General features: G+C 48.6%; 2 protein-coding genes across 7 annotated transcripts in view; both read left to right on the top strand.

Moving 5' to 3' along the window:
- The first annotated feature begins 4728 nt into the window (after positions 1-4728).
- On the top strand, positions 4729-11391 carry LOC310712824 (uncharacterized protein). Of its 2 annotated transcripts, none has more exons than XM_083516222.1 (6): positions 4729-5055; positions 7196-7682; positions 7862-7943; positions 8489-8571; positions 9008-9134; positions 9689-11391. In XM_083516222.1, the coding sequence occupies exons 2-6, from the start codon at positions 7287-7289 to the stop codon at positions 10744-10746; spliced, it is 1746 nt and encodes a 581-aa protein (XP_083372348.1). In that variant the 5' UTR covers positions 4729-5055; positions 7196-7286; the 3' UTR covers positions 10747-11391. The 2 variants fall into 2 exon arrangements, with proteins under 2 accessions (XP_083372348.1, XP_083372347.1); XM_083516221.1 differs by having other exon boundaries at positions 4730-5055; positions 9683-11391.
- The window catches only part of LOC310712781 (uncharacterized protein), a 29597-nt gene continuing 13089 nt past the window's right edge, over positions 5067-21574 (top strand). Inside the window, exons 1-6 of one of the 5 annotated variants that reach the window (XR_014528999.1) lie at positions 5067-5269; positions 17532-17692; positions 18310-18956; positions 19148-19229; positions 19854-19936; positions 20389-20515. Coding sequence is in view for 1 of the 5 variants with exons in the window: in XM_083516129.1 (XP_083372255.1) it covers positions 18540-18956; positions 19148-19229; positions 19854-19936; positions 20389-20515 (709 nt within the window). In the remaining 4 variants the exon portion in view is untranslated. Of the gene's footprint in view, positions 5270-16247; positions 16678-17531; positions 17693-17757; positions 18957-19147; positions 19230-19853; positions 19937-20388; positions 20516-21574 lie in introns of those variants that run through there. The other 4 variants (XR_014529000.1, XR_014529001.1, XR_014529002.1 and 1 more) reach the window with 4 other exon arrangements.

A 21574-nucleotide genomic window follows, 5' to 3' on the forward strand; every position in this document is an offset into this window, starting at 1 on the left:
CGCACCCGACCATAACACGCACGTAGTTTTTAGAGGAGGAAAATCCGTAGGCATGCCACCCGTAGGCATTCCCTCCATAACACGCACAGACATTTCCCCTTACTTTTTAGGAGGAAAAAAGTGAGTGTTATGGTGCAAAAAATACGGTATATATTGGAAAAGTAATTGTTTACATTACTTTGTGTTTTGATGTTTCATTTGCCTTCAGAAGTATATGTTACACCTGAGCAGAGCAGCTTGTAAAGTTTTGAAGGCTTGGAAAGAATTGCCAAGGACCATGTGAAAAAACTGCAAATTGAACAGGATGGAGCTGGGGGGGGGGGGGAACGACGCCGACTGGCAAACCATGTTGTTGTTGGTACTTCCCAAACACTTTGAAGTGTTTCTATTTAAATGAATTAGTAAACTAAACTAGAAATAAGCTTCTCAGCAGATGGAGCTCTATGACATTTACAGGAAGGGGGGACCGTTTTGTTACTGAAATGACGGGGGGGGCACATACTTAAAGTTGTTACAATGCTACAAATATTATTCCTGAATGTATCCTTTCAACTTGACAGCTCAGGGAAGATAGCTAGCTTTATAAATTTGTAGAAAATCGGTGGTTTGACCAATTCCTCCATTCCAACGCCATTTTGCCCTTAAGGAAAGGACTCTTTTCCCTCCCACCTCCTGCCATAATCCCTCAAGCGTGAGGACACGATACACCCACCCCACCCAGGGAAGTGACCTGGGTAACAATTGCTGAGCAGATAGTTTCCAAAAGCCCATCACCGGACTTGCCCCAGGTTATGAATGTGCAAAGGGAGCTCTATTGTCCTTTGATGGTGGGTACTTGAGAGGTGCCTGGACTTGTACCCAGGACTTATCTGGACATGTTTGCTAAGGTTGAACTAATGTAACCCCTATCTACCCCTCCCCTTTTGTGACATGTCAGTGATGTAAAGATGATGTATCTGTTAGGATATTTCCGTTCCACCTTAAAAGGGAGCAGGCTTTGTGAGTCACAGAGTCTGCGTATTTCCTGTTCACAGGATGTTTATGTTTCTATTGCTTTCGTTTTCGTTTCCTCTCTCTGTCGAAGACACTGACGCAGAACAGTCGTGTCTTTCTTTGTTCTGATCAACGCTGAATAAAAGCTTGTAAATAATGCTCTCCTGGGTGCGACTTTTGCTGTGCATTATCTGCTGATAAGAGTGTGCATGAGCCCTGGAATGTGGCAAGGTATTTCCAGGAAACTCGTGTCGCTAATAGCTCATACTGCGTGACTATGGGAGATCGATGGATCGTCCAGCAGCCGGCTTGGGGGCCATGATGGACTTTATCTCCCTAGCAGTATCCCAACAACAGGTTATGGGCCCAAGATCCTCCCTGGCAGTATTCCAACAGTATCAATGGTGCTGTACGGACTGTAATCTGGAATGTTGTGGGAAGTTTTAAAAGCCAACGTCGCCCCATTCTCAGGGTTCTTACTGCTGTTTGAACCTGTTGCACAACAGTTACTTGGCTGGAACATCTTTGACTGACTGCATGGACTCACGGGGGACTTGGACCCCAACAAGCTGGGCTGTTGAGTAGTCTCTCACCCCGGAATTTTTCCTTATCACTTTGAATGTTCCAGCAGAGGAACTGGAAGGCAGGACTCCAACCCTGGGCCCACTGGGTGAGGTGCTAGGTGGATTGCAGTGAGAAACACGCCCTCATTTCAGAAGAGAAGGCTGCAGAGGGGCATATGCACACAGCCTCCCAGTTCAGAGCCAAGGAGCACAAAGAAAGTGACTTGCACCCTTGTCTCTTCCAGGAATGTCTGGGCAGCCTCATGAATGTCATCCTCTGGACGGAGAAATAGCCACCTATCGCATGGAGGTCATTTGCACAACTCCTGGTCACCTTCCTGGGGCTGATCTCCACCTCCCTGCAGGAGAAGACCTTCCTCATGAAAAGAGGGGTCCTGATCCCCACCGTCTGTGTCAATGACCCTCCCGCTAACTCTGCCACTGTCTTGGTTTCAGAGAGGCACAGCTGCTTCTCAGCACTATGGAGGCACACACTGAGATGGCCACCTTTTGTGCCCTGACACCTTTGACCAGGGCTTACTGTATTTTTCGCTCTATAATACGCACCCGACCATAAGGCCATCCCATTCAGGCTATCCCTGAAGCCAGGAGAGCAAGAGGGATACCTGTGCAGCCTGCATTCACTCCATAAGACGCACACACATTTCCCCTTTTTAGGAGGGGAAAAGTGTGTCTTATAGAGCGAAAAATACGGTATATGCCCTGGTGAGGTAAGAGGAAGAGCATAGTGATCTTCAAACATTTTGGCAAAGAAGTAGAACTCATTCATTGCATGGCGTGTGAATGTGCTTCTCTTTACTGGGGTTTCTGGGGTGCCCTCCCTTTCGCTCACAAGATCCTGTTAGTTACACATTTCAGGGGCTTCAGCAGTGGATGGCTGCATACATCGTTTCAGCTCTGAAGAATAAGCACTTTGCCAGGGTGCCAGAAGTCGCTGCAGCCATCTTCCTGGAGGTGAGGGGATTTGGCAGTGAAGGAAGAGTGCAGGCAAATGGGTAGAGCAAAGAGCCCCATGCTCCGTGTCTGCTGAATGTGGGCTGTGGAGTCTTTCTCCTGTGTCATTCCCAGAGGGAAATGCCTTCCCAGTAACAGAAGCATTAGCCCTAGGGTCCCACACCCCTCTCCATCCTCCATGCAAGAAGCAAGAGGCATCACCTCCACTCAGGCACACTCAGGCAAAATCTCTGCAGGGCAGGGCCAATGAAGGGGTTCCCTGGTGGAATGGGAAGGGAGTTAGCCTCAGGACCATCCCAAGGACCAGCTAGATATCTCTGGAGGGCCACATTCAGCCTCTGGGTGTGAGGTCCCTCTGCTCTATACCATGGTCAGGGCAACATGCCTCCGTCTTCCAATTCTTGCGCCACTAGCAGCACACCTAGACTATGTCAGGAGTTCAGCCTACACTTGAGTAGGACTGGCAGAGACACATGCCCAACCGGCATGTTATTTCCCTCCTGGTCGATCGTTCGGGAGCTTCATAAGCTTTCTTCAGCCTGAACATCACAGCAACCGATGCCAACCGACACCAGCACACTTAGGGATCCACAGAGATTGCACAACTTGCGTGTGACAGACCTCAGCATTTTGGCTAATCTACTTTATTTACATATAAACACACACGGAGCACTGCAATATGGCTCCCTCTCTAGCATCAGACAGAAAAGAAAAAGAACGAAGGACAATAGTCCCACTTCACAGAACACAGTAACACAAACATCCTGTCTCCATCACTTCCCACTTTGTGGAGTCAAAACATCCACCGTCATGTGAAAGACAACAATCCCATGACTGCAATCATGGAGCAGGAATTCTAACAGACTAGACCCCGGGAGCTAAGTCCACTGGAAATGTTCGTGTTCACTTACTGCCAGGAAATCATCGGAAGCCATATTCTCCACTAAATTAGAAAAGGGTAAGCACAGCAAAGCTATGTACACCTGTACGCACTGAGGATCAGAGAACCTCAGTTCAAACAGTTGCACATTCTGTTGCAGGGCAACCACCATTGCTAGCCTAGAACGCACGGCCACCATGCCCAGGTTCTAGGAGAGTCCGTGTGGCGGAGTGGTTAGAGTGCTGGACTAGGACCCAGGAGACCAGGGTTCAAATCCCCACAAGACTCACTTGATTACCTTAGGCCGGTCTGACTCACTCTCAGCCTAACCTGCCTCACAGAGTTGTTAGGATAAAATGGGGAGAAGGACCTTGAGCTTCTTGGAGAAAAGGTGGGATAGGAATGTCATAAACAAATAAACTACCAGTTGTAGACAGTTTACCCAAACAGCCACACCATATGTCTTCTACAGGATTTTTTTCTCTTGATGTTCACCTCTGCTTGCTTGTGCAACTATATTGGGAATATCACTTCCAACTTGCCTGCATTGGGACATACCTGCTAGATTAAAAGCTTCTTTAAAAAAACACCTCCGGTTTTAGCTAAAACACAGTTTAGCATGAGAACCGACCGGTTTTATACCGGCTTTATACTGAAGCTGACTTGCTTTAACAGAGCATATGCTCCCCAGTATTATCTAGGATTGTTTATTGTTGCTTGATACCTGGGTCTTGCTCTTCAGGAAGCAGACTTGGCAATGCCACCTGTTCATTTTTCCATAAGGAAACATAGCGTTTCTTTTGGCTGTACTAGAACAGCAAGGAGCAAATTTAACTCCACACACTACATGGATGGCATATATTCTTTTAAATGTACAGTTTAATATTTTTATTCTATTTTCTTTCATGAGTGGGCTCATTCAGTCAGAAACGGGGAGACAAGTCCTGTCCTCAGGCTTGAAAACTAAATAAGGAAGAAAAAATAAGAGAGTAATGCTGGATGAAATGGGGCGGCGAAGAGCCTCACTGCTTTAAGACAGTGCTCGACCTCAGAGTAAAGGCAGCATTGCCTTATTTCTTGCTTGAGGGTCTCAGTCCTTTCAAGGTGCAGTTTACACCAAAGTAAAACCAGGCTGGTGCCCGGAAAGTTTGTTACAGAGCCCAGTGGCATAGCGTGGGGGGGGTGCAGGGGGGGCCCCGGCCGCCCCGGGCGCAAAATCTGGGGGGGCGCACTCGCAGCTCTCTGCCCCCTGCTAAAATCCACGGGTTAGGGGGTCAAATTACTTGCCTTGCCCCGGGTGCTGACAACCCACGCTACGCCACTGACAGAGCCTCTCCCCCTCCGGGTCTTCCGTGCTCCTCCTGCTCCTGTTTCCGAGGGAGGGAGCAGCTCAGAGGCCAGTCCAGAGGGTCCCCCAAATAAGACACCCCCTTCTGGGTGCAGGCCATGCCCGGGGCTCCGGCTTTGCAGAGGGACAGAGGGGGGAGCTGGGGGCGCCCGGCTCGCCAAGGGTTAAAAGGAACGGAGCTGGATTCCTAGAGAGGACAGGAAATAAAGGGAGGAGGCTCTCCCCCATCCCTTCCTGCAAGAGCTGTTGTCTCTCTGCTCTGCAAGTGGTGCCTGGGTGGCGCCTTCTGCGATCCGGTGAGTCTCCTTCCTCTTCTGCTTGGGTTGTGTTGGGGAGATGGGGGAGTCCCCAGGGGGCAGGGCAGCCAGGAGGGTCCCCCAAGAAGAGAGAGAAGGGGGCCTGGGGAGCTCCGCTTTGCAAGGGTTCCAAGGAACAGCGCAGAAGGCCAGCCACGAGGGCCAGGGAGTCATGCTTCTGAATGCCAGCTGCTGGGAAGTGCAGGGGCAGACAGTTATCCCTGGGCTCCAGCCCTGCTGGTGGGCTTCCCAAAAGATAGAATCATAGAATCACAGAGTTGGAAGAGACCACAAGGGCCATCGAGTCCAACCCCCTGCCAAGCAGGAAACACCATCAGAGCACTCCTGACATATGGTTGTCAAGCCTCTGCTTAAAGACCTCCAAAGTAGGAGACTCCACCACACTCCTTGGCAGCAAATTCCACTGTCAAACAGCTCTTACTGTCAGGAAGTTCTTCCTAATGTTTAGGTGGAATCTTCTTTCTTGTAGTTTGGATCCATTGCTCCGTGTCCGCTTCTCTGGAGCAGCAGAAAACAACCTTTCTCCCTCCTCTATGTGACATCCTTTTATATACTTGAACATGGCTATCATATCACCCCTTAACCTCCTCTTCTCCAGGCTAAACATGCCCAGCTCCCTTAGCCGTTCCTCATAAGGCATCGTTTCCAGACCTTTGACCATTTTGGTTGCCCTCCTCTGGACACATTCCAGTTTGTCAGTGTCCTTCTTGAATTGTGGTGCCCAGAACTGGACACAGTACTCCAGTGAGGTCTGACCAGAGCAGAATACAGTGGCACTATTACTTCCCTTGATCTAGATGCTATACTCCTATTGATGCAGCCCAGAATTGCATTGGCTTTTTTAGCTGCCGCGTCACACTGTTGGCTCATGTCAAGTTTGTGGTCAGCCAAGACTCCTAGATCCTTTTCACATGTACTGCTCTCAAGCCAGGTGTCACCCATCTTGTATTTGTGCCTCTCATTGTTTTTGCCCAAGTGCAATACTTTACATTTCTCCCTGTTAAAATTTATCTTGTTTGTTTTTGCCCAGTTCTCTAATCTGTCAAGGTCGTTTTGAAGTGTGATCCTGTCCTCTGGGGTGTTAGCCACCCCTCCCAGTTTGGTGTCATTTGCAAATTTGATCAGGATGCCCTTGAGTCCATCATCCAAGTCGTTGATAAAGATGTTGAATAAGACCGGGCCCAAGACAGAACCCTGTGGCACCCACTAGTCACTCTTCTCCAGGATGAAGAGGAACCATTGATGAGAACCCTTTGGGTTCGGTCAGTCAGCCAGTTACAAATCCACTGAGTGGTAGCATAGTCAAGATGCCCCAGGTTGGCACCTGAGAGAACAGGAGGCTGGACTGTCTTCACCCAAAAGGTTAGCACAGCCCAACCTGGTGATAACAGGATAAAGGATGCAAGGAGGGAGTTGCATGGACTGAATGGGCACAGAGGAATGGTGAAGGGAACCAGCTGGGGAACCCGCAAGGGAAGGCGGCTCTGGGCCAGGGGAGGGGTTTGGGGGCAATGAAGAGTGGTCAGAGGGAGAAGACTGGGGGGAGGAGGTGTCTGAAGCTGACGAGGTAACGGGGCTTCGTGAGCGAGGGGAATCTGTGGCAGAGAGCAATCTAGACCCAGAGGCAGGAGAGTGGGATGAGGGAGGCCAAGACGTAGGGAGGATTCCAGCCCTGCCCACAAGTTATTTGGCCCCAACCACTTGGCTCTCGGAGTTGACCAGGTGAAGCTCTGGTCTTCAGGTGGGTGGCCAGGTGAAGCTCTGGCCCTCAGAATAACGAAAGAGGGACCCACCCCAGGAGTCTTGAGAATGTGGGAGATTGCAAGTGCTGCAACATGAGGCAGAAGCAGGAAAGAAATGTACCCTGACATTTGGGGGTGGGAGGGACCCCCACTATTGCCTTGGGTCCCAGTTACACTTAGTGCAGATGACTCACTCATCCATTCTGACTTTCTTCCTTCCATCTTCCTTCCTTTATTTTTTAAGGAAAGCTCAGTCTGAGTTGTGGTGCAGTCCAGCCCTGGTTCCTAGCAAGACTCATCCACGCTATTCCAGGAAACATTTCTATTCACCTGACTGTGTATCAGTTTTATATCGGAAAAATATGTTTGCTTTTTAGGATTTGCTAAAACCTCCCATTAGGACAGACGGAACTTGGCAGAAGACGTAGGGACATCTTTCGATTTCCTGGAGGTGTCCTGAGAACAGAGATGGATGAGCAAGACTCAGCTGGGCCTGAAGCAGCAAGACTTCATTCCATCCAAACTCTTAGCCATAGAAGAATCTGGGGAAAGTCTGTCCAAAGGATCCCGGGTGAGGAGGACACCCTCCACTCAGAGGTGCAGAGCCAGCAACTCAGGCGGCTTTGCAACCAGGAGGTCAAAGGACCCCGAGAGGTTTGCAACCGACTCTACCACCTTTGCCGTCAGTGGCTGAAACCAGAAACCCACACGAAAGCTGAGATGCTGGACCTGGTGATCTTGGAGCAGTTCCTGGCTGTCCTTCCACCAGAGATGGAGAGCTGGGTGAGGGAATGTGGAGCAGAGACCAGTTCCCAGGCGGTGGCCTTGGCTGAAGGTTTCCTCCTGAGTCAGGCAGAGCAGCAGGTGAGAGAGACTTTCCTCTGGATACGCCCAAGGGGCTCCGAACTTGAGAGTATCCCCCACTTCTCTGCTAATTTTTTTGGAAAGCATCCGAGGAATGATATCCGATACCCCTAAAGTTTTTGTGTCCTTTGCCATTCCAGTTCTAATCTAATTCTTTTGAATGCTTGTTGCTCTTGCAGGGGAAGGATCAGTTTCCAGAAATGGGTCTGGATTCCTCTGAGGTAGAGAGAACTCCGTTGGACTCCAGAGAGAGGCCCCTGGGTAAGGAGGAAGGAGTTTTTTCTCCCCCATTTAATCACATGGTTCCAGTTACAGATAGGTAGCCGTCTGCCATAGTCAAAATAAAAAAAATTCCTTCCAGTAGCACCTTAAAGACCAACTAAGTTAGTTCTTGGTATGAGCTTTCGTGTGCATGCACACTTCTTCAGATACACTGAAACAGAAGTTGCCAGACCCTTCTATATAGTGAGAAGGTGGGGAAGGGTATTACTCAGAAGGGTGGTGGGAATGGGAGATTGGCAGATAGCTGAGATGAGCCTGTTGACGACTCTTAACGACTGTAATAGGTCTTACAGGAAAACGCAAGGGGTGAGAAACCAAAACCAATTTGAAACTAATCCATGAATTATCTTTTGGTGGAGGTCACAGGGGGCCAAGAGCCCAGAGAAAGGGAGATGTATTTTAGCAAAACTAATATGTGAAATGGTTACTAACGTCCACATTTACGTGGCTACTCTTACTTTTTGGAAGGCCCACCTATAGTTTTCCTTCTTAGTGAAGTATGCACTTACCTTTTTCTCTCGTAGGAGACCGAACGATGCCAGCAAGACCTGTTTGTCCATCTTTTCTTGGTGGCGAAGGGGAAGCTGCCCCTGTGGAAGCAGAGCAGGTAGGAGGAAGGAGCCATGTGGGGAGAGAGGATGTCATGGACGGGTTGGACACAGAGGAAAGGTGGGAGGAACCGCCAAGGAAAGAAGGGCTGAATGCTAAAATAGGCTTCTAAGCAGTTTAGACACCACACCAAACAGTGGCCAGGATTCACCCCATCAGTCACACAATGAGGCTTTCCCCCTCTTATCCCCTCTTATCCCCGTGTCATTGCCCCCCTGTGCACCTTGATGTTGTCTATAGGGCATCAGGAGGGTCCTCCCCACCCGGCAAGAACAGCACACAGGGAAAGAAGGAAGGGGATCCTTCCATGTGGCAAATGGGGATGTGTCCATCATGAAATGTGCAGAAGAAGAATCCCATTAAAACATCAGAGCAAAGTGTAACTGTTCACCTTGATGTTGTCTAAGAGGACAACCTTTTTCTTTTTCTTTCAGGGTCCAGTGTGCTTTGAAGATGTAGCTGTGCATTTCACAGACGAGGAGTGGGCGTTGCTGGATCCTGACCTGAGAGCTCTGCACAAGGAAGTTATGGAGGAGAATCGTGGGATCTTGGACTCTCTTGGTAAGGCTTCCTCTTGGATCATCCTAACGTCTTTGAAATTCAACACATCTCTCTATGGGAGGAACCTCTGGTTTTTCGATGGGGCTCAACAGCACCACCACAGCCCCTGGGATTCTAACACTCCACAGAAAACATTGGATGGAAGCTATTGACTGCTTTCCCTGTGAATATTCTTCCTCCAATTCTGCCTTTTCAAACCGTGATCAGGCTCCTCTGAACTGCCTAGGCCTTCTTAAATGTGGGCTTCAGAGTGATTCAGGATGTGGAAGTAGCTTCTGTCAGGTTCTTCGTTTCTGATCTTGCTTCTTTCTGTCTCTGGTTGACCAAAGGGGTGTTTGGCATTGGAGATGGCAGAAATGCCATGATTGGGCCAAACAGAATACATCCCAGAAAATAACCAGACTTTTGGAATCTCGGGTAGTGAACCCCATAGGAAGACCTATCATCTAACTCCCTTTAGTTCTTTCCTTCTCATAAGCATTAATCCACACAGCTCCATAATTTGGGGATCCATTGCTTCCTGAGGCTCTAATCTATTTGTCACTTAGTTGCAGGTGGTGATGAACTGGAGATGAAGAACGAGGGAGACCATGATAAAATCCACACGGTGGGGAAGTCCTATTCAGAGTGTGGAGAGAGCTTCAATCAGAGCTCCCATTCCACTTCAAATCAAAGAAATCCCATCAGGAAGAAACGCTATCAGTGCTTGGAGTGTGGAAAGAGCTTCAGTCAGAGAAACAAGCTCACTGTCCATCAGAGAATTCATACAGGGGAAAAACCTTATCATTGCCAAGAGTGTGGGAAAAGCTTTCATTGTGGGAGCAATCTCTCTTCCCATAAAAGAATTCATACAGGAGAGAAACCGTTTCAGTGCTTGGAGTGTGGAAAGAGCTTCAGTCAAAAGAGCAGTCTAACTTACCATCGTAGAATCCATACAGGGGAGAAGCCATACCAGTGCCAAGAGTGTGGGAAAAGCTTTCATAGTGGGAGCAATCTCTCTTCCCATAAAACAATTCATACAGGGGAGAAACCCTTTCAGTGCCAAGAGTGTGGAAAGAGCTACAGAAAAAAGGACAGTTTAACTACCCATCAGATAATTCATACAGGGGAGAAACCTTATCACTGCTTGGAATGTGGAAAGAGATTCAGTCACATCCGCCAGCTTACTGTCCATCGAAATATTCATACAGGGGAGAAGCCATATCAGTGCTTGGAATGTGGAAGGAGCTTCCGTTACACCAGCCATCTCTCTGCCCATCAGAGAATTCATACACGGGAAAAACCCTATGAATGTCTAGAATGCGGAAAGAGCTTCAAAACGACCAGGAGTCTCACTTCGCATCAAAGAATTCATACAGGAGAGAAACCCAATCACTGCCAAGAGTGTGGCAAGAGCTTCAGTTACAGCCAGCAGCTAAGTGTCCATAAAAATATTCATTCAGGGGAAGCCCTCTATCAGTGCCAAGAGTGTAGAAAGAGCTTCAGAAAGAAGGACAGTTTAACTTCCTATCAAAGAATTCATACAGGGAAGAAACCTTATCAGTGCTTGGAGTGTGGAAAGAGCTTCATTCAAAAAGGCTGTCTTATAACCCATCAAAGAATTCATCCATGAGAGAAATCCTGTCAGTGCCAAGAGTGTGGAAAGAGCTTCAGAAAAATGGACAGTTTAACTTCTCTTCGGAGAATTCATACGGGGGAAAACCATATGAGTGCTTGTAATGTTGAAATAGCTTCCGTCACAGCCACCAGCTTACCGTGCACCACAGAATTCATACAAGGGAGAAACCCTAGCAGTGTTGGAATGTGGAAAGAGATTCAGTGAGAAGGACAAACTCAAGATCCATCAGAGAATTCACACCGGTGGAAAATATTTCAGTGCGAAGAATGTGGAAAGCGCTTCAGTCACAGGGCCTGTCTTGTTTCCCATCAAAGAACTCACAGTGGGGGAGAACTATAGCAGCTACTATATCCAGATTTAATTTTAGCAGACTTCAATCAGTGTGAGGTGAGGATTGCAGCTGGGTTCTTTGCCACAACTGGTGCCACATAGCTCTTCCTACTATGTACCCAGAACTGTGACTTCCAAGGCCATGGCCAAGGTGTTTAATACCTTCTTCACATCATGACTGAACAGAGTGATAAGAGCGATTGGGCAAGACTGATGAAGTTGCCCTCCATGTTCAACTTTCTTCGGAAAGACTTGGTGAAAAAATTGTGATAGTTGATTGAGTATTAAATATTATATATTTTGATTCTGTTCAAAGTGTCCTTGTATTAATTGCATTTAGCCTTTTAGATAGAGCCTAAGGCTTGCCAATCAGAAGCTCGACGGTTCGAATCCCCACGACGGGGTGAGCTCCCATTGCTTGGTCCCTGCTCCTGCCAACCTAGCAGATCGAAAGCACATCAGAGTGCAAGTAGATAAATAGGTAACACTCTGGCGGGAAGGTAAATGGCGTTTCCGTGCGCTGCTCTGGTTTGCCAGAAGCTGCTTCGTCAAGCTGGCCACATGACCTGGAAGCTGTACGCTGGCTCCCTCAGCCAATAAAGTGAGATGAGTGCCGCAACCCCATAGTCGTCCGCAACTGGACCTAATGGTCAGGGGTCCCTTTACCTTATTAGGATTTATTTTTATGCGTCTGCGTTTTGTAGCACTCATGCCACCCTTCTGCACTGTGTAAAGCTTTCAGCCTTATCTGACCCTAGAAGGGCTGGTGATGTTTTGAGAAAGAGGGAGGAGTTGAACTAGCATCCGAGTGAGGACTCGCATATCTCCTCAAAGGTCTTTGACATCTTTTGGTACCAGGGAAGTAAGATATGGGATTGAAATGTCAACAGTCCCATGGAAGTCCTGGTTGCCCAGGGAATGGTCCAAACGTGTGACATAGGAGACCCAAATGCCCTGGGCACTCTGGGACACTGCAAGGTAATTTCAGAGGAGTCGATATCCTCATTAAGCCACATGCCCCATGGTCTGTAACCTTTTTTGATGTTTTATGAGACTTCAGTGTTGTGTATGCAAGTTTCTTCTAACCTCTTTTCGAAACAGCCCTTCTGCAGAACAACTGGTTAGCAAGGCTCTCCTATTGCAATAGTTTGCATAAACTGGGTTCCTGCAGGATAATAATAATAATAATAATAATAATAATAATAATAATAATAATAATATATTATTTAAACCCGCCCATCTGGCTGGGTCTCCCCAACCACCCTGGACGGCTTCCAACAAAGTATTAAAATACAGTGGTCTGTTAAACATTAAAAGCTTCCCATTAAAAGATTGCTCTCATTCTCTTGGTTCTGAGTTTTTGTTTAAGGTGTTCCCTTCCCTGGGTAACGAACTGGTGATGTAGTAGCAAATTCTTACCACACGAACAATTCACATACTTACCACACGAACAATTCATAGAATCATAGAATCATAGAGTTGGAAGAGACCACAAGGGCCATCGAGTCCAACCCCCTGCCAAGCAGGAAACACCACCAGAGCACTCCTGACATATGGTTGTCAAGCCTCTGCTTAAAGACCTCCAAAGCAGGAGACTCCACCACACTCCTTGGCAGCAAATTCCACTGTCCAACAGCTCTTACTGTCAGGAAGTTCTTCCTAATGTTTAGGTGGAATCTTCTTTCTTGTAGTTTGGATCCACTGCTCCGTGTCCGCTTCTCTGGAGCAGCAGAAAACAACCTTTCTCCCTCCTCTATGTGACATCCTTTTATATATTTGAACATGGCTATCATATCACCCCTTAACCTCCTCTTCTCCAGGCTAAACATGCCCAGCTCCCTTAGCCGTTCCTCATAAGGCATCATTTCCAGGCCTTTGACCATTTTGGTTGCCCTCCTCTGGACACGTTCCAGTTTGTCAGTGTCCTTGAACTGGGGTGCCCAGAACTGGACACAGTACTCCAGGTGAGGTCTGACCAGAGCAGAATACAGTGGCACTATTACTTCCCTTGATCTAGATGCTATACTCCTATTGATGCAGCCCAGAATTGTATTGGCTTTTTTAGCTGCCGCGTCACACTGTTGGCTCATGTCAAGTTTGTGGTCAACCAAGACTCCTAGATCCTTTTCACATGTACTGCTCTCAAGCCAGGTGTCCCCCATCTTGTATTTGTGCCTCTCATTTTTTTTGCCCAAGTGCAATACTTTACATTTCTCCCTGTTAAAATTCATCTTGTTTGTTTTCACATATTTCTATTGCTATTAATGTTGTATAGCACCCTTGATCTGAAGATGCCAGCATGATTAGGGATGCTCACAGTGCTTCCTCTTTCAGAGCCTCGAAGCTGCAAATTGGTGGTGCTCCTTTTCTTCTCCTGCTCTGGAGGTTAGGATATGAACCAGTGGCTTAAAGATCGTGGAATGGGGTTCTGATTAAACTTCAGGCAGATCTCTCTGGCAGTAAGAACTGTTCAACAGTAGAACAGACTCCGTCAGAAGGTGGTGTCCTCTCCTTCTTGGGAGGTTTTTAATCAGATGTTGGGTGGCCATCTCTCATTGAGATTCCTGCATTGTCAGTAGTTGGACTAGATATCCTTTGGCGTGCCTTTCGACTCTGCATTTCTGTTCTATTCCTGATTGCCATAGTCATCCTCAGCATGACCAGGATGGTGGCAGTGTCTGCTTGAAGCGCTTCCTTTTAAAAGACGACTGAAGGCGGCCCTGTTTAGGGAAGTTTTTAATGTCTGACGCTGTATTGTTTTTAATATTCGGATGGAAGCCACCCAGAGTGGCTGGGGAAACCCAGTCAGATGGGCGGGGTACAAATAATTTTATTATTTTTATTATTTTTATTTTTATTCCTGGTATCTTCTGAACACACACAGAGCACGTTTGCGATAAAAGGCCATAGTCTCAACCTTTCGTCTGTGAGAAGCTTAAGCCAAGTGCTATCCTCTTCATTTTCGAAGTTCAGCAGTTAAGCAAACACTCTGCTCCTTACATAAGTGTGTGCATACAGAGTGAGAGACAGAAAAACATATAAAGGGACCCCTGACCATTGGGTCCAATAGTGGCCGACTCTGAGGTTGCGGCACTCATCTTGCTTTACTGGCCGAGGGATCCAGCGTACAGCTTCTGGGTCATGTGGCCAGCATGACTAAGCCGTTTCTGGCGAACCAGAGCAGCACACGGAAACGCCGTTTACCTTCCCGCCAGAGCGGGACCTATTTATCTTCTTGCACTTTGACATGTTTTCGAACTGCTAGGTTGGCAGGAGCAGGGACCGAGCAACGGGAGCTCACCCCGTCGCAGGGATTCGAACCGCTGACCTTCTGATCGGCAAGTCCTAGGCTCTGTGGTTTAACCCACAGCGCCACCCGCGTCCCAGAAAAACATATACAAAGCAACAATTGATGTGCGGGGTTGAAATGCTTGTAAAAATACGTTGGTGGTTCAGGAAACCCTATCAGGCTCCTCAATGGTCAGAAGGATGGGTGAACCCCAGCCAAGGAGAAGTGAAACAAAGGCACTTTAAGCAATGGTCGTTTGTTGTGTTGCAACCGGGTTCCCTAAACAAGCAGCAACAGGAGCAGGAGGAAGAAGCCCTATGCAAGGCAAATCTGGATTTCATACACCCCTAGGATTGGGGGGGGTGTGTGTGTCCTAAACGCCATGGATCCGTCATTTTGCAAGGTGAGGGGAGTTGCATTGGTGTGGGGTGCAAGAAGGTGTAAGGCTTGTGGGCAAATTCCACATGGAAGCGCAGGTTAACTCTGTGTCCAGGGCAGCTGTCTACCAGCTCCACCTGGTACGCAGGCTAAGACCCTACCTGGCCGCGAACTGTCTCGCCAGAGTGGTGCATGCTCTAGTTATCTCCCGCTTGGACTACTGCAACGCGCTCTACGTGGGGCTACCTTTGAAGGTGACCCGGAAACTGCAATTAATCCAGAATGCGGCAGCTAGACTGGTGACTGGGAGTGGCCGCCGGGACCACATAACACCAGTTCTGAGAGATCTGCATTGGCTCGCAGTACGTTTCCGAGCACAATTCAAAGTGTTGGTGCTGACCTTTAAAGCCCTAAACGGCCTCGGTCCTGTATACCTGAAGGAGCGTCTCCACCCCCATCGTTCAGCCCGGACACTGAGGTCCAGCGCCGAGGGCCTTCTGGCGGTTCCCTCATTGCGAGAAGTGAGGCTACAGGGAACCAGGCAGAGGGCCTTCTCGGTAGTGGCACCCGCCCTGTGGAACACCCTCCCAGCAGATGTGAAGGAAATAAGCAGCTATCCTATCTTTAAAAGACATCTGAAGGCAGCCCTGTTCAGGGAAGTTTTTAATAGGTAACGCTGTACTGTTTTTAACACTGATTGGGAGCCGCCCAGAGTGGCTGGGGAAACTCAGCCAGATGGGCGGGGTATAAATAATAAATTATTATTATTGTTATTATTATTATTTCTCCAACCCACGGAGAACCCACACTGATTGTAAGGTGGGAGAAGCAAGGTTATATAGGGAGATCTAAAGGATACTAGATACAGTGGTACCTCGGGTTAAGAACTTAATTCGTTCCGGAGCTCTGTTCTTCACCTGAAACCGTTCTTAACCTGAGGTATCACTTTAGCTAAAGGGCCTCCCGCTGCCGCCCTGAAATTTCTGTTCTCATCCTGAAGCAAAGTTCTTAACCTGAGGTACTATTTCTGGGTTAGCGGAGTATGTAACCTGAAGCATCTGTAACCTGAAGTGTCTGTAACCTGAGGTACCACTGTATATAAAGTTTATTTGATATACAGTCGAACCTCGGTTTTTGAGTGTCCTGGAAGCCAAATGTTTTGGTTTTCAAATGCTGAAAAACTGGAAGTAATTGCTTCCATTTTCGAACGTGCCTCAGACACAGCTTCCGCTGCGTGTTTTTCCATTTTTTTTCTTTTGTGCCTCAGTTTTTGAATGTCTTCCAGAATGGATTATAGTTCTACATGGTGATACTAATAGTTATATATGTAAGTTTACCTAGAGCTTGCACATATCACAAGAAGGGTTCTCTTTATTTGGGAAAATAGGAAATATGAAAAGGAAAATGCTTTATTAGGAGGAAAAAGTAAGAGAGTAACGCCATAGGGAACGGGGTCAGGAAGAGGCAGGTGCGGTATTAAGGCAGTGTTTGGCCTCAGAGTTCAGGTCTCGGTCCTTTCAAGGTGCAGTTTACACCAAAGTAAAGCCAGGCTGGTGCCCGGAAAGTTTGTTGCAGAGCCTCTCCCCCTCCGGGTCTTTCGTGCTCCTCCTGCTTGTTTCCGAGGGAGGGAGCAGCTCAGAGGCCAGCCCAGAGGGTCCCCCAAATAAGCCACCCCCTTCTGGGTGCAGGCCATGCCCGGGGCTCCGGCTTTGCAGAGGGAGAGAGGGGGGAGCTGGGGGCGCCCGGCTCGCCAAGGGTTAAAAGGAGCTGAGCTGCATTCCTAGAGAGGAGAGGAAATACCGGTAAGTGGGGGATGCTATCCTCCCGAGCAGAAGCCCCTCCCACTTTCCCAGCTTCCTCCATGCAAGAGGGGGGGGTGGCTTTCGTCTACGCTGCAGGAGCTGCCTCAGTTTCCCTTCAGGGACCTGGTGAGTTTCCTCTCTTTTCTGCCTTAGGGTGCACTGGGGAGAAGTGGGGCGGGTCCATGGGGAGCCTGCTCAGCTCCTGCAGGGGGATCCCCAAGCCAAGGATAAGAGGTTCTGCCCCCCCTTCCTCTCTGCAAAACCAGGGAGGCTGCAAGTAGCAGGAGGTCTGCAACTCTCTTCTTCCTTTGCATCTTGCTCCTTTGGGGAGGGGCGGGCCTTGAGTCAGGAAGAAAAGGGCATGCAATGGAACCCCGATGGGATTGAGGAAGCAGTCACATTCATTAATGCAGGTGGCAGCCAGATGAACACATTTGGAGGTAAAAATTAATGAAGTCCTTCTATGTTGCAGTGTGCAGTTATAATAAAAAATTATTATTATTATTATTTGTGCCCAACCCATCTGGTTGGGTCTCCCCAGCCAATCAGGGCAGCTTCCAACAGAGATTAAAAATACATTAAAATGTCACACATTAAAAACTTCCCTGAGCAGGGCTGCCTTCAGATGTCTTCTAAATGTCAGGTAGTTGTTTTATCTCTTTGACATCTGGTGGGAGGGCGTTCCACAGGGCAGGTGCCACCACCGAGAAGGCCCTCTGCCTGGTTCCCTGTAGCTTTGCGTCTCGCAGTGAGGGAACCACCAGAAGGCCCTCAGAGCTGGACTTCAGCATCCGGGCAGAACGATGGGGGTGGAAATGCACCTTCTGGTATACTGACCCATGGAACTCCCATCCACAGGAGGAAGGGAGAGCCACCAAGCCAGATGTCTTGAGAAGAGGATGAGGGCAATTCAGGTAGGAGCAGAGGGCTAGCGATGGCTCCTAGCCCCCACAGTTGAGAGCAGCCATGCAGGGGGAGAGATTTGCCCTGGGCTCCAGCCCTGCTGGTGGGCTTCCCAGAAGAGGCCCCAGGTTGGCACCTGAGAGAACAGGAGGCTGGACTGTCTTCACCCAAAAGGAAAGCAGAACCTAACCTGGTGATAACAGAATAAAGGATGCAAGGAGGGAGCAGCATGGACTGGGTGGGCACAGAGGAATGGGGAGGGGACCAGCTGGGGAAGCCGCAAGGGGAGGCGGCTCTGGGCCAGGGGAGGGGTTTGGGGGCAATGATGAGTGGTCAGAGGGAGAAGACTGGGGGGAGGAGGTGTCTGAAGCTGAAGAGGTAACGGGGCTTAGTGAGCGGGGGGAATCTGTGGCAGAGAGCAATCTAGACCCAGAGGCAGGAGATTCAGATGAGGGAGGCCAAGAGGTAGGGATGATTCTAGCTGGTCTCCCCTCCTCCTCATAATCAATTACTTGATGTTCACCCAAAATTCCCATGGCAGATTAAAACAGTATATCATAATATAAAGAAGAGTATAAAATTGTTACTATCACAGAAGTAAGCGAAATCCTATATCTCTCTCTATTTAAAACACCGTCTTCTGGCCTCTTTGGCCAGGTGAAGCTCTGATCCTCAGAATAAAGAAAGAGGGACCCACCCCAGGAGTCTTGAGAATGTGGGAGATTGCAAGTGCTGCAACATGAGAGAGCAGGAAATAAATGTGCCCTGACATTTGGGGGTGGGAGGGACCCCCACTATTGCCCTGGATCCAGATGACCACTCAGCCATTCCGACTTCCTTCCTTTATTTTTTAAGGAAAGCTCAGTCTGAGTTGTGCTGCAGTCCAGCCCTGGTTCCTAGCAAGACTCATCCACACTTACCAAGGGAATATTTCTACTCACCTGACTGTGTATCAGATTTACCGGTATATCAGAAAAATATATTTGCTTTTTAGGATTTGCTAAAACCTCTCATTAGTACAGGCAGAACTTGGCAGAAGACGTACGGACTTCTTTCGATTTCTTGGAGGTGTCTTGAGAACCGAGATGGATGAGCAAGACACAGCTGGGCCTGAAGCAGGAAGAGACCATTCCATCCAAACTCTTAGCCATGGAGGAGTCTGGGGAAAGTCTGTCCAAAGGATCCTGGGTGAGGAGGACACCCTCCACTTAGAGCTGCAGAGCCAGCAACTCAGGCGGCTTTGCTACCAAGTGGCCAAAGGACCCCGAGAGGTTTGCAACCGACTCTACCACCTTTGCCGTCAGTGGCTGAAACCAGAAACCCACACGAAAGCTGAGATGCTGGACCTGGTGATCTTGGAGCAGTTCCTGGCTGTCCTTCCACCAGAGATGGAGAGCTGGGTGAGGGAATGTGGAGCAGAGACCAGTTCCCAGGCGGTGGCCCTGGCTGAAGGTTTCCTCCTGAGTCAGGCAGAGGAGAGAAAGCAGGCAGAGACAAAGCTGGTGAGAGACTTTCCTCTGGATACTCCCAAGGGGTCCGAACTTGAGGGAGAGTATCCCCCAATTCTCTACTAATTTTGTCATCCATTTTTTGGAAAGCATCCGAAGAATGATATCTGATACCCCTAAAGTTTTTGTGTCCTTTGCCATTCCAGTTCTAATCTAATTCTTTTGAATGCTTGTTGCTCTTGCAGGGGAAGGATCAGTTTCCAGAAATGGGTCTGGATTCCTCTGAGGTAGAGAGAACTCCGTTGGACTTCAGAGAGAGGCAACTGGGTAAGGAGGAAGGAATTTTTTCTCCCCCATTTTGTCACATTATGTTGTTTTTGAAACTAATGTGTGAGTTTTCTACATCTTTTTTTGGAGAAGACACGTGAAGCCAAGAGCCCAGAGAAAGGATGATGTATTTTTGCACAACTAATAGGGACGCGGGTGGCGCTGTGGGTAAAAGCCTCAGCGCCTAGGGCTTGCCGATCGAAAGGTCGGCGGATCGAATCCCCATGGCGGGGTACGCTCCCGTTGCTCGGTCCCTGCACCTGCCAACCTAGCAGTTCGAAAGCACCCCTGGGTGCAAGTAGATAAATAGGGACCACTTACTGGCGGGAAGGTAAACGGCGTTTCCGTGTGCTGCACTGGCTCGCCAGATGCAGCTTTGTCACGCTGGCCACGTGACCCGGAAGTGTCTCCGGACAGCGCTGGCCCCCGGCCTCTTAAGTGAGATGGGCGCACAACCCTAGAGTCTGTCAAGACTGGCCTGTACGAGCAGGGGTACCTTTACCTTTACCTAATATGTGAAATGGTTACCAAGGTCCACGTTTACATAGCTACTCTTACTTTTTGGAAGGCCCACCTATTGTTTTCCTTCTGAGTGAAGCATGCACTTACCTTTTTCTCTCGTAGGAGACCGAACGATGCCAGCAAGACCTGTTTCTCCATCTTTTCTTGGTGGCGAATGGAAAGCTGCCCCTGTGGAAGCAAAGCAGGTAGGAGGAAGGAGCCATGTGGGCAAAGAGGATGTCATGGACGGGTTGGACACAGAGGAAAGGTGGGAGGAACTGCCAAGGAAAGAAGGGCTGAATGCTAAAATAGGCTTCTAAGCAGTTTTCACACCACACCAAACAGTGGCCAGGATTCACCCCATCAGTCGCACAATGGGGCTTTCCCCCTCTCATTCCCTGGTCATTGCCCCCCTGAACACTTTGAAGTTGTCTATAGGGCATCAGGTGGGTCCTCCCCACCTGGCAAGAACAGCACACAGGGAAAGAAGGAAGGTGATCCTTCCATGTGGCAAATGGGAATGTGTCCATCATGAAATGTGCAGAAGAAGAATCCCATTAAAACATAACATCAGTTAAGAGGCAGAAGACAACAGAGCAAAGTGTAACTGTTCACCTTGATGTTGTCTAAAAGGACAACCTTTTTCTTTCTCTTTTAGGGTCCAGTGTGCTTTGAAGATGTAGCTGTGCATTTCACAGACGAGGAGTGGGCGTTGCTGGATCCTGAGCTGAGAGCTCTGCACAAGGAAGTCACGGAGGAGAATCGTGGGATCCTGGACTCTCTCGGTAAGGCTTCCTCTTGGATCATCCTATTTGCTTTGAAATTCAAGACATATCTCCATGGGAGGAACCTCTGATTTTTTGATGGGGGTCAACAGCACCACCTGCAGCACCTGGGATGTTAACACTCCCACAGCAAGCCTTAGTTGGAAGACTATTGACTGCTTTCCCTGTGAATATTCTTCCTCCAGTTCTGCCTTTTCAAAGCATGAAAGCCAGCCAGATGGGCGGGTTATAAACCATAAAATTATTACAATTATCATCATCATGCCTACCCCCTTCCAAGATGGCTCCCCTTTTGCTCTTGAAGGGCTGGCCTGTCTGCAGCCCCACAGCCTCCCATCAGGGCCCCTTCACCAGGGGCAGCAGCAGAGGAAGGGCCTCAGGAAAGCAGCCATGACTCCTGCAGGGCTGGGAACCCTCTGGCCAGATGCAGAGGAGCAGGAGGAGAAGGAAGGGTGACCCCTCTCCTTCCCCTCATAGGGCCAGGGCTGCCAGAGGTGTAGGGTGCTGAGCAGGGGGAAAGGAGCTCAGCTGAAGAGCCTCTGGGAGAGATAAGATACCCCTCCGTATTTTCCCCAGGATCCTCTAAACTGCACAAGGCCTTCTTAAATGTAGGCTTCAAAGTTATTCAGGAAGTTCAAGTAACTTTTTTTTAAAAAAAATATTAACAAACCAATCAAATCACATTAGTTCCAAATTACAAAGCCGAATTTTAAATTTTTGTTAGGGGTACCCATGCTTCGAACTCAGAAAGGGATCCAAAAAGGGATCCAATCATCTCATATTTCTGCTGCTTTGATGTTCACAGTTCTTTCCATTTGATGTTCACAGTTCTGCCCATTCATCTCTTTGTTGTTTTCCTTTACAAATACAGTGGTGCCTCGCAAGACGAAATTAATCCGTTCCGCGAGCCTCTTTGTCTAGCGGTTTTTTCGTCTTGCGAAGCAACCCTATTAGCGGCTTAGCGGATTAGCGCTATTAGCGGTTTAGCGGCTATTAAAGGCTTAGCGGATTAGCGGCTAAAAGGCTATTAGCGGCTATTAAAGGCTTAGCGGATTAGCG

The sequence above is a fragment of the Podarcis liolepis genome (genome assembly GCF_965112155.1).
Source record: "Podarcis liolepis genome assembly, chromosome: 7".
NCBI lineage: Eukaryota > Metazoa > Chordata > Lepidosauria > Squamata > Lacertidae > Podarcis > Podarcis liolepis.

What these genes read in the sequence shown, in the direction of transcription:
- LOC310712824 (XM_083516221.1), top strand. Translation starts at nt 7,287, where the DNA reads ATGGATGAGCAAGACTCAGCTGGGCCTGAAGCAGCAAGACTTCATTCC. An exon ending in CTCCAGAGAGAGGCCCCTGG is followed by an intron (nt 7,944 to 8,488) that starts GTAAGGAGGAAG and finishes TTTCTCTCGTAG; the next exon opens with GAGACCGAACGATGCCAGCA. An exon ending in TGGGATCTTGGACTCTCTTG is followed by an intron (nt 9,135 to 9,682) that starts GTAAGGCTTCCT and finishes TTTGTCACTTAG; the next exon opens with TTGCAGGTGGTGATGAACTG.